At 36.5% G+C, this 11,699-nt stretch overlaps 3 protein-coding genes across 3 annotated transcripts; 1 reads left to right on the top strand and 2 right to left on the bottom strand.

Annotated features, from left to right (window-relative positions):
- Nucleotides 1–5,990, top strand: LOC105167665 (protein IQ-DOMAIN 31). Its single transcript, XM_020695800.1, has 8 exons — nt 1–167; nt 1,017–1,127; nt 1,928–2,212; nt 2,702–2,905; nt 3,438–3,515; nt 4,331–4,726; nt 4,759–5,392; nt 5,644–5,990. The coding sequence occupies exons 2-8, from the start codon at nt 1,053–1,055 to the stop codon at nt 5,673–5,675; spliced, it is 1,704 nt and encodes a 567-aa protein (XP_020551459.1). The 5' UTR covers nt 1–167; nt 1,017–1,052; the 3' UTR covers nt 5,676–5,990.
- LOC105167666 (homeobox-leucine zipper protein ATHB-13-like) lies at nt 6,017–8,025 on the bottom strand. Its single transcript, XM_020695996.1, has 3 exons — nt 7,497–8,025; nt 7,034–7,413; nt 6,017–6,812 (listed from the first exon to the last, which is right to left on the bottom strand). Exons 1-3 carry the CDS (start codon nt 7,588–7,590, stop codon nt 6,465–6,467), a joined length of 822 nt encoding a protein of 273 aa, XP_020551655.1. The 5' UTR covers nt 7,591–8,025; the 3' UTR covers nt 6,017–6,464.
- Nucleotides 9,927–11,290, bottom strand: LOC105167664 (transcription factor PRE1-like). The gene is made up of 2 exons (XM_011087461.2): nt 11,073–11,290; nt 9,927–10,219 (listed from the first exon to the last, which is right to left on the bottom strand). Exons 1-2 carry the CDS (start codon nt 11,208–11,210, stop codon nt 10,070–10,072), a joined length of 288 nt encoding a protein of 95 aa, XP_011085763.1. The 5' UTR covers nt 11,211–11,290; the 3' UTR covers nt 9,927–10,069.

The raw sequence follows: 11,699 nt of genomic DNA, 5'->3' as shown, positions 1-11,699 counted from the left end.
CACCACAACATGTATACATACAGTCTAATGTATGTATATTTACCCTCTCCATTTCTGGGCTTTCACCAGTGAAGAAAACAAGGAATGCTAAGAGAGCGAGTAGAGTAGAGAGAGAGAGAGACGGTGCCATTTTTGGTTGCCATGAGTATATGAAATTGAATGTAGAGGTAGTAGGGCGGTTCGAGAGCCCATTCATTCTTGTTGTTTTTACTTTCATCTTTGAAATTTCGCATTTATTGCTTTTGTTTATCCTCAAAGATTTTACCTTTCGTTTAAGTTTTGTATGTGTGATGTGTATGTAGTAACTGGGTCTATTATTCTTTTAAGTTTGTGGGTTCTCTTCAAGAACTTTGGAGCTGCGAAAGAATTCCTTTCTTTTCTTTTTGTTTCTGTATTCAGGTTGGAAAAATCTCAGATCTGAGCTACATTCCACCGAAACCCACTCTAATCTTTGTGTTTTTCGCTTCTTTTGCCCTGCATTTTATGTGTTTGGTTCTGGGGTTTTGCTATTTTTTATGGGTTTAGTTACAGATCTTGGTGGGTTTATGAACGTTTTTACCATTTTCTGATTTGCCTTTGTGTTTTGTTCTTTGTTTTTGGTTTGTCTGGAGATGAGGATTAATATTCATTTTTAGCTTCTGACAGTTTAATTTAAATTCACTGTTTCCTTTTTCCACTAATTCCCTGTTTCGTAGATTTTTTTTTATGCGAAAGATTTGGTGAATTCCTGGATGGATTATTTCTTCTTTCCGCTGTTGTTACTGTCTTCTACAAATTTGATACTATTTTTGCTTTGGATTCTTATAGTTGCTAACGGTTCCAGAATACAATTTTTATCCTCTATGTCTTAAAAACTGTTGCTTTTCATTGGAGTGGAAAAAGTAGACTGATCACTAGAGTAGATGCATCAGCCTTTTTGCCTTCTTTGTTTTATTTCGGTTCTCATTTGTACATGTGTGGTCATGCATCTTCCAACTCTCGTGTATTCAGGCTTAGGCTTTTTTTATGCCATGCAGAGCTTGAATTATCAGTTTTTCTAGCATTGAAATACTATGGGGAAGTCTCCTGGAAGATGGATCAAGACTGTACTGTTCGGGAAGAAGCATTCTAAATCTAATCTATCCAAAGTAAGAAGTTTTGTGTCTCCCTTTGTTCACCAGCTCCTTTTTTTTGGTTGTTTTCGTGAAAGTCTACGGTTAACTGTATATTTCAATTTGCCAGTGTGCATGGATTGTGTTGTAATAATTATCAGGCTACCTTCTTGCCTTACATACTTGGCTTCTCAAGTTATTATCTACAATTTGAAACTTGGATCTTCCTGAATCCTGATCATGAAGGAAGAGTTCTTCCTGTAATCTTTCTGGTTTTATAATGGTTCCTTCCTTTGTTTTCTATCTAAGCTCTGTTGGAAATACCTATGGTTGGAACATTCATCTGGACATCTTATCCCTTTTTAACCTCAGTTGATATTGTTACTTATTTAGCATTAGATTCAGTAGATTCTATGACTTTGCACTCTGTATATAACATTTGGTAAGTTCTTTTACTAATTTGTTACTATGTTCAATTTCCTTATAACCAGGATTACAATGTTTGTTTCTACTGCCTAATTTAGTTTCTGCGAAATTCTATTTGTGCTTTCTTTAGTCCATTAGGTTTTGTAGAAGTGCGTCGTACTAGCCGGGGCCTGATGTTAAAAATGTAATGAAAGTTGAAATTCTGCCGATATCTGATTTCAAATAATTATTTCAATTATTCATTGTTACTTACTAATTTTGTTTAAGGCTCTTCAATCTAGGGAAATTATTACTTGCAGTCAGTTATGTGTATTCCAACGTTAAGATAGGATTATAAATTAAAAATTATGCAATTTTTCCATCACATACACAAAGACTCTGTACGCTGATCGTAATTGAAACCTATGCAGAATGTTACATCTGATAAAAAGGCTCCTGCAAAGACACCAGCAGAGGATCTGGGTGAGAATTCCCCTGTCATATCAGATCCTTGTCAGGTTACTGATAAAGGTCCGGAGAATGTGGAACTTGAGAAGGGCACATCTGGCGTTCTATCCAGCACTGTTGCTTCTTTACCTGTGAATCAAGATTTGGAATCACATAGTAATTTTGTTCCAGTGCAAGTCAGTGATGCTGAGATGCTGAGACAAGGACAAGCTGCCAGAAAAGCACAAGCAGCATTTAGGGGCTACTTGGTAATATTATCTGGCATTGCATGTCAAGTTGCTACATAGCTGATTATTCTGCTTTGTCTGACCAAGGGAGGGTGCTTCAGAAGTTCTAGATGAACTTGTAGTGATTTTAATCCTTCCACAAATACATGTGTATCTCCGTCGGGATTTTATCAGGGGTTGTTCAATGATTTGTGATTACAATGTGTTCATCACATTAGTCATACTTGTATTTATTCCTATGGAGGATATCATACATGGGCTGGAGCTGTTTCCAAAAAGGGTTTTATAGCCAATCCTGACATTCATGGTCAAAATGCAAAACCATTCAGGAAATGCTTTTACAAGTGAAGATGTTTGCCTGCTCCTGAGTTTATGTAAATTGTAAGGAGGGGTTCAACTAAGTATCTCTACACATAGTTCCTCTAGACTTCTTTCCTGGCTGTTAGATGTGTGTAACACGGCTCTAGGGCTTTTTTTTTTTATATTATTTACTTTCGCCTATGTTAACAGGCTCGTCGGGCTTTTCGGGCTCTCAAGGGTATCATAAGGCTCCAAGCTCTTATTCGTGGACATTTGGTTAGGAGACAGGCTGTTGCCACTTTGCGTTGCATGCAGGCAGTTGTTAAGATCCAGGCGCTGGCTCGTGGAAGAAGAGTTAGACTCTCAGATAGCATGCACGAAGGCCATAAAAAGTATAATGTGGGAAAGCTTCAGGTAAGTCCAAATTGTGTAACTTCATTGACGAACCTACATTGCCTTTTTATTTTCCTTTTGTGTCTCTTTTCTTATTTTGGCTCTTTGATTTGTTCGCATAGCTGACATCTATCATCTGCTTTAAACACCTTGGATTGTTTCTGCTTTCTTTGTGTGTATAAATATAAAATTATTGTTTGGCACCTTTTGTCTCAATATCTTGTCTATGATCTTAATTTTGGTGATTTTTGGCTTGGATTTTCCTTCTCACGCATTATAGAATCTTCTCATTCATTTTAACTTCCATAATCTTCGTTATACACACACACACACACATATATATATATATGTATTTGAAAACATCCCGATTAGAAGTCTTGACTTATGCCAAACAATTATTTCATCTCATCTTACTCTTGGCACATGTAAATGGATTCATGCAAATTTCTGGTTTTCCCCTGGATATATTGGTTTAGTTATATATTAAATATATAACCATTTATTTTGGAAGGTTCTTTGTGCTTCTTGTTAAATATTTATGTTATTTAATCAGGATGCTGAACAGGTGGATCTTGGAGCAAACTCAATTGTTGGGTCAGAGAAGCTAGCAACAAATGCTTATGTCCATAAGGTTGGTTATAATGTTTTCTGGACAAAGCAAGAAAATATTAATTGTTCCTTCGGTAGAATATTTCATTTGTAGAGTTAATCAATATCAATTTTTTTAATGGATTTCTTTTGTATATGGTCCTTGCTGCAGTAACTCGTGCAAAATGGACAAGACAAAATATAGCCCCTCTTCACTAAGATATCATTGTTCTGATTTCCTCTCACAATTGGACTTTTCACTTTGCAGTGTGGTCGCCTAGATCCAGCCTTACAAGAACAATAATATCCTCGAATTACTTTTACTCATTTGGAATACCAGGAAATTGTCAAGGCCTTACATTAAAATAAGACAATAAGTCACATTAAGGTTTTATGGGATGCATACAGTTTACATCTAATGAGTTATTTTTACCCATGGCACAAAACTGTTATTGCGTGTATTCATGCTTGTATGAACATGTAATGATCTTTTACTATATTTATGTAGCAATAAAACTACTTATAAAATATTATGCACATGTTTTGTCGGGTTTGCACAGAAGGGACATGTTTCTGAAATTAGTTCCTGTTTCACCTACATGTATTGTCCACTTAAAGTGTTTGGTTTGCTTTGAAACAACGCAAAAATATGGATCGATGCTGCATCTTTACATAAACTTTGGTCTATAACATGGAGATTCCTGTCTCAGATGATCCATTCAACTAAAATCTTATAATCATAAAAATATTAAAGCTGTTCACATATGTTTAAATGAAGAATAGTATGGTGAACGTAATTGTCCAATAAACATTTCTTTTTACTAAGGTTCTGATAACATACTTTGCTGATTGTGCTAGCTTGTTCTGTCATTGCCAACTGCAATGCCCCTGAGTCTTCAATATGATCTGGCTGAACCCAATTCAGCTTGGAACTGGCTTGAGCGCTGGTCATTATCTTGCTTCTGGGAACCACCTGCACGCCCAAGAAAAGTTTTGAATGTGAAGCCTCAGAAGAAGCAGAATGGCTCACAAATTGTGGAGAATGATGCTGGAAAGTCAAAAAGAACTATCAGAAAGGCTTCAAGTTCAGCAAATGGTGATAATGGTGCTTTAGGTTCTTTGGAAATGGATAAGCCCAAGCGGAATCCAAGGAAGGTCACAAGTCATCAAACAGAGTCAGTGCAAGACCTGCCCCAAAATGAACTTGAGAGGGTCAAACGGAATCTGAGAAAAGTTTCTGCCTCTGCAACGGCGGCCTCTTAAAAGTCAGAAATTTAAACGCAGCGGCGGCTTCTAAAAAGTCAGAAATGGAACCTGAAAAGCCACAGCCACAGACGAATGGGAAAACAATGTTGAATTCCACAGCACCTGAAGTTTCTGGGCCAGGAAAGATAATTTCCACTGAAAAGCCTGCTGATTCCGATGTTGTAGTTGATAAACTGGCTTTGCTTGAAGCTCCTCAAGAAACAATGACAACGGTTGAGCCAGTTGATGTGCTACATGATGATCATCCTCTTGTTGAGACTCGTTCCTTGGAAAATGGTGACAAGATGGAAAGTAATCAGTTTTTGCACGAGGAACTGAGCTCTAAGGAAGATGAGAGTGGCAAGGAAAATCAGAAAATCAGGAAGAGGAGATCTCTTCCGGCAAAACAGGAGTATACTGAAAATATTTCACAGAACACCGCAAGCCTGCCAAGTTATATGGCAGCCACTGAGTCTGCTAAGGCAAAGCTTAGAGCTCAGGGATCTTCTAAATTTAGTGAAGATGGGGCAGAACATGGTTATGTTCGCCGTCACTCGCTCCCAGCCTCGACCAATGGCAAATTGAGTTCATTGTCACCCAGAATACAGAAGCCAGTGCAAGCTAATGGCAAGGGAGGCGGCAAAACTAACAGATCGATGTCGTCCTCGAGAGATGGTAAGCATACTTTCACTATTTAGTAATTTAGTCAACCATTATCACTTCTTTCCATAGTGATTCATTTCTTCTGTCTATTTAGGCCTTGTGAAATTTGCTTCTATTTATGATGATTTTCTTATGCAACTTGATTCTCTGCTCATATCCTTTGGTATCATGTGTCATTAGGTTGTATGAGCTCATGCATTTTCCTCCATTTATGTTGTCCTCTCAGTTTGAATAAATTACAAATGTTTTACATCACATGTCAGATAAAGTACTCCAGCCGGGTTGGAGGAGGTGAGAATGCGGCTTTCTTCTTAAAACCAGAAATCTTGGGATTGCTCAACCATGTAGCTGCAGAGTTTCGTGTTGTTCTTGTGCAGGGTTTATGTAAGAGGTGAAAGTGGACTTTGAGAAACCATAGTTGTTTGATATTATTAAATATAACCTTGTCTTCCCCTACTACTGTCAGTTTACCGAGGAATGTATAGTCATAGATTCAGAGTCTCTGTTGACAATCTAAAAATCATTTGTGTGCTTTTACAGTTTCATCTTACTGTCATGATCAACAATGTAAAACTGGCCATGCTTAATGTGTACCCCTGTTTGGAAGTTACGAGTCTACTTCTTTAGCCTATTAGATGAAATGCAGAAATGTCGGTAGGTGTCATTTCCATTTTACCATATTCCTATTCAACATACAATCAACTTTTGTCGGACTGCCTACAGAATTCATCAGAACAAGCAAAACAAAGATCCCAGAAATACACTGTGCCCTTACATGGTTTATAAGCACACAATGACATTTATGCTTGGAGGGGCTCAGGACTAGGGTACATTTCTCAGCAGCAGGCTGCAAATCTAACGGTGCTCCTAGCATTAATGTTGCCACCGGCATGCATGTCTGGCAATACAGTGAGGAGCACAGCCATATCTGTCAAATTAGGCTGCGGCTCGGGGACCAAAACAATTTCACTCATTGCAGGTCTGATTTTTGCCCCAGGATAAACCTAGTGATCAGCCTGATCTATTAGCAAAAATCAAAATTATATACTACAGACATTCAGTACGATCGATTGAAATATATTCATCAATGGAAAGTTTGCTGCTCAGGCCAGGGCCAGAACTCCTGGTTTTCCTCAATGCCGCCGAACAGGCTGCAGTGGGGCTGGTTCGACGACGCCTGCAAGTGATCAGCTGTTCTTGATGAAGATTGGAGTATATGCGTCAGAGAAGCAGCTCCAACGGATGAAGGGGAAACGAAACCCTGATTGTTGTTGGGATGATAAAACATTATTGTGCTGTCTGTTGATGTTGTGTTAAGTTTGACATCATGACTACTGTTTTCAAGGCTTCCATTGCTCCAAGAACCCTCATTGTCTTTGTTGAGGTTGATTGTTTCGGAACCAGTTGATTTTCTACTTCTCAGGGCAGTCAGCTGCAGCATATTAAAGATTAAAGAACAGTTACCTATAATAAATAACAGTCGAAACTACTCGAATTTATGATACCTTAGAAAATTGGGAAGGAAATTAACATCACTTGATTGTTGTTTGAATATTCTACATCATGGGAAAACTGATAATTGAACATGAATTAAAGAAAATAGGAATAATAATCATAATTAAGGCCCAATAAACATAGGAAAACATAATAAACCTGTGAGCGAAGTTCCTTATTCTGAGACTTGAGGGCATCATTATCAGCCTTGATTAACTCAAACTGTCTCTTCAGGACACCGTAATCCTTCTCCAGTTGCTTAGTCTTCCATCGGGCCCTTCTGTTCTGAAACCATATAGCAACCTGTCGGGGCTTCAGGCCCAAAGCCCGAGCCAGCTGCATTTTCCTGTCGGCTTCCAGTTTGTTGCCTGATTCAAAGCTCCTCTCCAGGGCCTTCACCTGCTCCAGGTTCAGCCTCCGTTTCTTCTCTCCCAAATGCTGACAGCCATCGTCCGACATGTCATCCTCGGGCTGCAATTCTTCGACATCAAATGGCCTGGAATATGACATGGATCTCCTCATCAAGAACTGGGAAACATCTGAACAAAATTTTTACAAGAATTAGGATTTCTTGTAAGGAAATGAACAGAATAAACGTTGTAAAAGAATCGCCAGAACGTACCGTTTAAGTCTTGAGGAGCACAGGATGATAATGTGGGCAAATGGCCATCGTCATGGTTTCTGAACATGGATTCAGCTGCTGGGACAAAAGCCATATATAAATACTACTTGCTGGAACTTAATTCCAGGCCCTGGAAACTACAGACACTGTATACTTCTTTTGTGTGTGAATTCTTGAGAATGGATGGGTGGGAAGACTGGAATCCAGGGACAGACTCTGCAGGTGAGAGAAAGGAAGATGAAGACGAAGTGTTTTTTTTTTAATTTTTTTTTTTTTTTTAAATTTTCCTTATTTTCCTGAAAATTTCCTATGCATGATTGTAGAATTCGGACCTTCTTATGTAGTTTCCATATTTTCGTTTCCTCCAAGAATCTTATTTTGATGTCGGGCAATATATAAATGATTGGTCCCTCTGTTTCAATGTAAACAGGCAGAAAAACTAGTGAGGAAGATGATATTATTACATGAGCATTAAAAAATGTACAATTCTTCCATTTTCCAGCACTTTCAGCCTCATCTTCGTCTCTCATTCTTACAATTATTTTTTATCAGAATTATTGCTAAAAGGGTTATTATTATTCTTTTTTTATATTTCAGTTGCAATAATTAGACAAGTTCAGAGGAATGTCTATAATTCGCACCTTAAACCAACTCAAATTTAATTCTTCTCCCTCTCTTGATTTCAAAATCAATCTAATTTCCTGTCATCTATGTCTGAATATCAGTTAATATTTATCCAGTAACGATAATTTCACCGAATATTAATTAAGTCGACGGGTTAAAATTTACCAATATACTCAATTCTAAGACGACAAAGTGTTATTTAAGACAACCGGATATTTACATTTTATTTTATTAATCATTAATGAACTGGGAAGATTAATACACAATTTAAATAAAACATAGAAAAGTGCAAATTGTACTAAAAGGTTGAGTACTGCTCAATTTTTACCTCCAGAATAGAATGTTTTCCTTTATTTGGTACCTGCTAAACTTTGTCTTTCCCTTGCGAAAAACGTTGTATGCAGAAATCGTGTTTGGCAGAAGATAGCGAGAGACTGGAAAAGCATATCAAGAATTCAACTTCTTGGGGATGTTCAATGGCACCAAGAAAATCACCCAAACAAAGCAAAAGGTGGGTAATGACCTAACTCATCCAATCTCGGAATTCAGATTGGACAATGAACTGAACCATGAAATGTCTTTATTGTGGCGTGTATTTGTTTATTTGAATCAGACATATTTGTATAAAGTATTGTTCACTTTGACATAACCCTCATAAATTAATATCAGTAAGCACTGAAAACTCTCAAGTCAAGTCAAGTCCCTCATCTTCGTTCAATGTACGTAAAATGACATTAATTTTTGAAATTTTATATATATGCATAATAGGGAGACATAATCCAAATAAATAAGTTATATAAGTATTAATTTTGTGAGATGGGGGGTATGGTATTATTCACCCATCTCCACCTCCACCTCCACCTGGTTGTGGCCTAAAAATAAGCTAAGGCACATGGATCCTTAGTTGGAATGTGTATTGTTCTCCCAATTGGGGTTCTACTTCTTCAACTCTCTATCTTCTCCATCACATGCTTCCTTGTGCCCATCTGCCTTTTCCCAATATATAAATCTTCTACTTTCTTTCAACTTGTAATCAACACCCTAAATTTGTACTCCACAATGCTTCCCTTATTCATTACTAATTATGCTCAAAATAATTTCTTTAAGGGACAGTCCTCCAGTTTGGGCTTTAAGATCTCTTTTTTCAGATTTTGGGTTCAGATGGTGTCTGGATGAGTGAGTGGAAAAAAGTTAATGTGTCTAAATGGGCTAGACTACTTATCATATGGTCTGGGTAAAGGCCCAATGAGTCCAGCCCATTAAAAGATTGCCAGCCCCCTCAAATCAGGCTCTTCTTAAGTTGTAATTAGCAGAAATCATGTATGACGCTTTTACAGTTTTCTTATTAAGACACGAGTTTATCCCAGAAAGCGTTTCCCCTTTTTCTTCTTTGTGTAATTTTTTAAACCAAATATACATACATTCCTAAAATTCGAGCTCACAATCTCACCACTCATACAATGAATCGTTGATTCTTCATCTCTGTATAATTAAATATATGATGTTTGTATATATGTACGCATATAGAGTGATCATTACTCGTACTTCAAAATTTTTATTCTGTAAATTTAAAAATTTTGCATATTAAGGGTCATTGAGTGTACTTTTTTTATTATTATTATTTTAGCATATTCTGGTAGGTCTTTAACATGCGAATTTTTAAAATTACAGTACAAAATTGTCAAAATGAATTTATACATTTTCAAGTATTTTTGTAATTTAGATTGATAAAAAAAGAATTAATGAGAATATTAATGTATGGTGATGAAAATTAGGAATTAAGATTTAGGAGAGTTGAAGATACTTTATTATTATATATGATTCAACATTAATTAATTACAACCATTGCACACATCACAGCCGATGAGTTATTATAATTATATCTGCAGACAGCCTCGGAAAACATCCACCTAATTATAAAACCCAAATTCCTTAAACATAATTAGTAACTAGATTAAAGTCCTGATTATTGCAGCCTCGGGGCTGTCAGTATCTACGGTAGAGAGAAGTTGGGATAGCCTCGCACTCAGATCATCCATCTCTTTGTGCAAGTTTCTGATGTAGTTGCAAGTTTCCTGTAGCACTTTATCTGCTGATGCCTGCACCACCTCCATATATCACCTTCTTAGCTAAAAAACGTGTTTCATTTTTAATTGTATTTTTTTTTTATATGTATAATTAATTTACGGGTGAATACCAATTTACCCCTTGTGAATTGAAAATGAGCACATTATGTTCCTATGAAAAGAATATAGCAATTTACCCCATTGTACTTTTCAAAATGAAGCAATTTACCTCCTTATATAGGGAGCAATTTACCTCCTTATATAGGGAGGTAAATTGCTCCATTTTAAGAATCATAGTGGGGTAAATTATTGTATTTTAAAAAATACAGAGAGGTAAATCGCTATTTATTTTTTTATAAGGGGGTAATTTGCTCATTTGCGATATCACAAGGGGTTTGCTTGCATTTTTTCATTAATTTACACATACACACATATTATTTTACTTGTCGACCTTTAATTACTTGATTTCCTTAACTTGCACAAAACTTACAGAACTAATGTTAAATTTGATCAAACTCAATCTGAACTAACATTTCTCGTGAAGATAATCGTTTGGAAAAAAATACAAATTTAATCCTGTAAGTATGGAGATATACGAATCCATTTTGACAATTTTATTCTATAATTTAAAATTTTGATCACATTAAGTATAAAAAATGGCTCGAAAAATAAACCAAATTAAGCTGATCACATGCATTTTTCCAGCCATTTTAATGTTGTACACAAATTACATTACTAATGTCTATGAATTTGATAAAACTCAATCTGGAATTTGTGGTGAAGATAAATGTTGGTGTATATTTACATGTAGGAGAACAATGTGTGCTTGTGTGTGTGTGTGTGTGTGTGTGTGTGTGTGTGTGTTGTAGGGTGTAGGTATGTATACCTTGTTGGAGCGCCTAGTAGTGTTGCGAATCTCAGGAAGGAGTTGATGCAATTTGGAGACGAGTTCAATGATCTGATCATCTGTTATTCTGGAACTGGAACAGCTCCCACTTGACTGCCTCGACCTTCTCCCCGACATCCTTAATTAGAACCTTCTGCTCTTAATTTCTCAACCTACCTCATTCATATATATACATGTGAAGTGAGATAAAGTGAATAGAATTATAACAAAGAGAGTGGTACAGAGCAAGAGGCTGATGCATTTTTAAAACCATGTGAATTCACATTAATTCAAATTATAGTGTTTGAAACGTGTGGTTTGATAATGGAACTTTAGAGCCAACATACATAACTTTTGATATGAGTGGAGCTACGGAATGATATACCTATCCATGTGATTGTCTTTTATAGGAAAATCTAACCCCTCATAACCCATGTCGTGAGTGGTCATTATTCGTCATGAAATTTTTATCGTTCCGACTATTTTTTTCATCTTTTAGCAACATGCGAGTTTAGACCTAATATTTTCCCGTGTTATTGTTAGTGTGGTAGGGTATTTTTCGACCAAGTTATTTAAAATTTTTTAATAGTGTTGGAAGAATTGGGGGATAATTTGATATATGGATGT

This window comes from Sesamum indicum, linkage group LG8, assembly GCF_000512975.1.
Source record: "Sesamum indicum cultivar Zhongzhi No. 13 linkage group LG8, S_indicum_v1.0, whole genome shotgun sequence".
Classification (NCBI taxonomy): domain Eukaryota; kingdom Viridiplantae; phylum Streptophyta; class Magnoliopsida; order Lamiales; family Pedaliaceae; genus Sesamum; species Sesamum indicum.
This window is presented reverse-complemented; position numbering and strand designations above follow the sequence as displayed.

Bases quoted from the DNA above. Each gene is read 5' to 3' on its own strand.
- LOC105167665 (XM_020695800.1), top strand. From the start codon at position 1,053: ATGGGGAAGTCTCCTGGAAGATGGATCAAGACTGTACTGTTCGGGAAG. The intron at 1,128-1,927 runs GTAAGAAGTTTT...AAACCTATGCAG, and splicing joins CTAAATCTAATCTATCCAAA to AATGTTACATCTGATAAAAA. The intron at 4,727-4,758 runs GCCTCTTAAAAG...TTAAACGCAGCG, and splicing joins TTTCTGCCTCTGCAACGGCG to GCGGCTTCTAAAAAGTCAGA.
- LOC105167666 (XM_020695996.1), bottom strand. From the start codon at position 7,590: ATGGCTTTTGTCCCAGCAGCTGAATCCATGTTCAGAAACCATGACGAT. The intron at 7,414-7,496 runs GTACGTTCTGGC...AATTTTGTTCAG, and splicing joins TGCTCCTCAAGACTTAAACG to ATGTTTCCCAGTTCTTGATG. The intron at 6,813-7,033 runs GTTTATTATGTT...AATATGCTGCAG, and splicing joins ATAAGGAACTTCGCTCACAG to CTGACTGCCCTGAGAAGTAG.
- LOC105167664 (XM_011087461.2), bottom strand. From the start codon at position 11,210: ATGTCGGGGAGAAGGTCGAGGCAGTCAAGTGGGAGCTGTTCCAGTTCC. The intron at 10,220-11,072 runs GTATACATACCT...GAGGTGGTGCAG, and splicing joins CTACTAGGCGCTCCAACAAG to GCATCAGCAGATAAAGTGCT.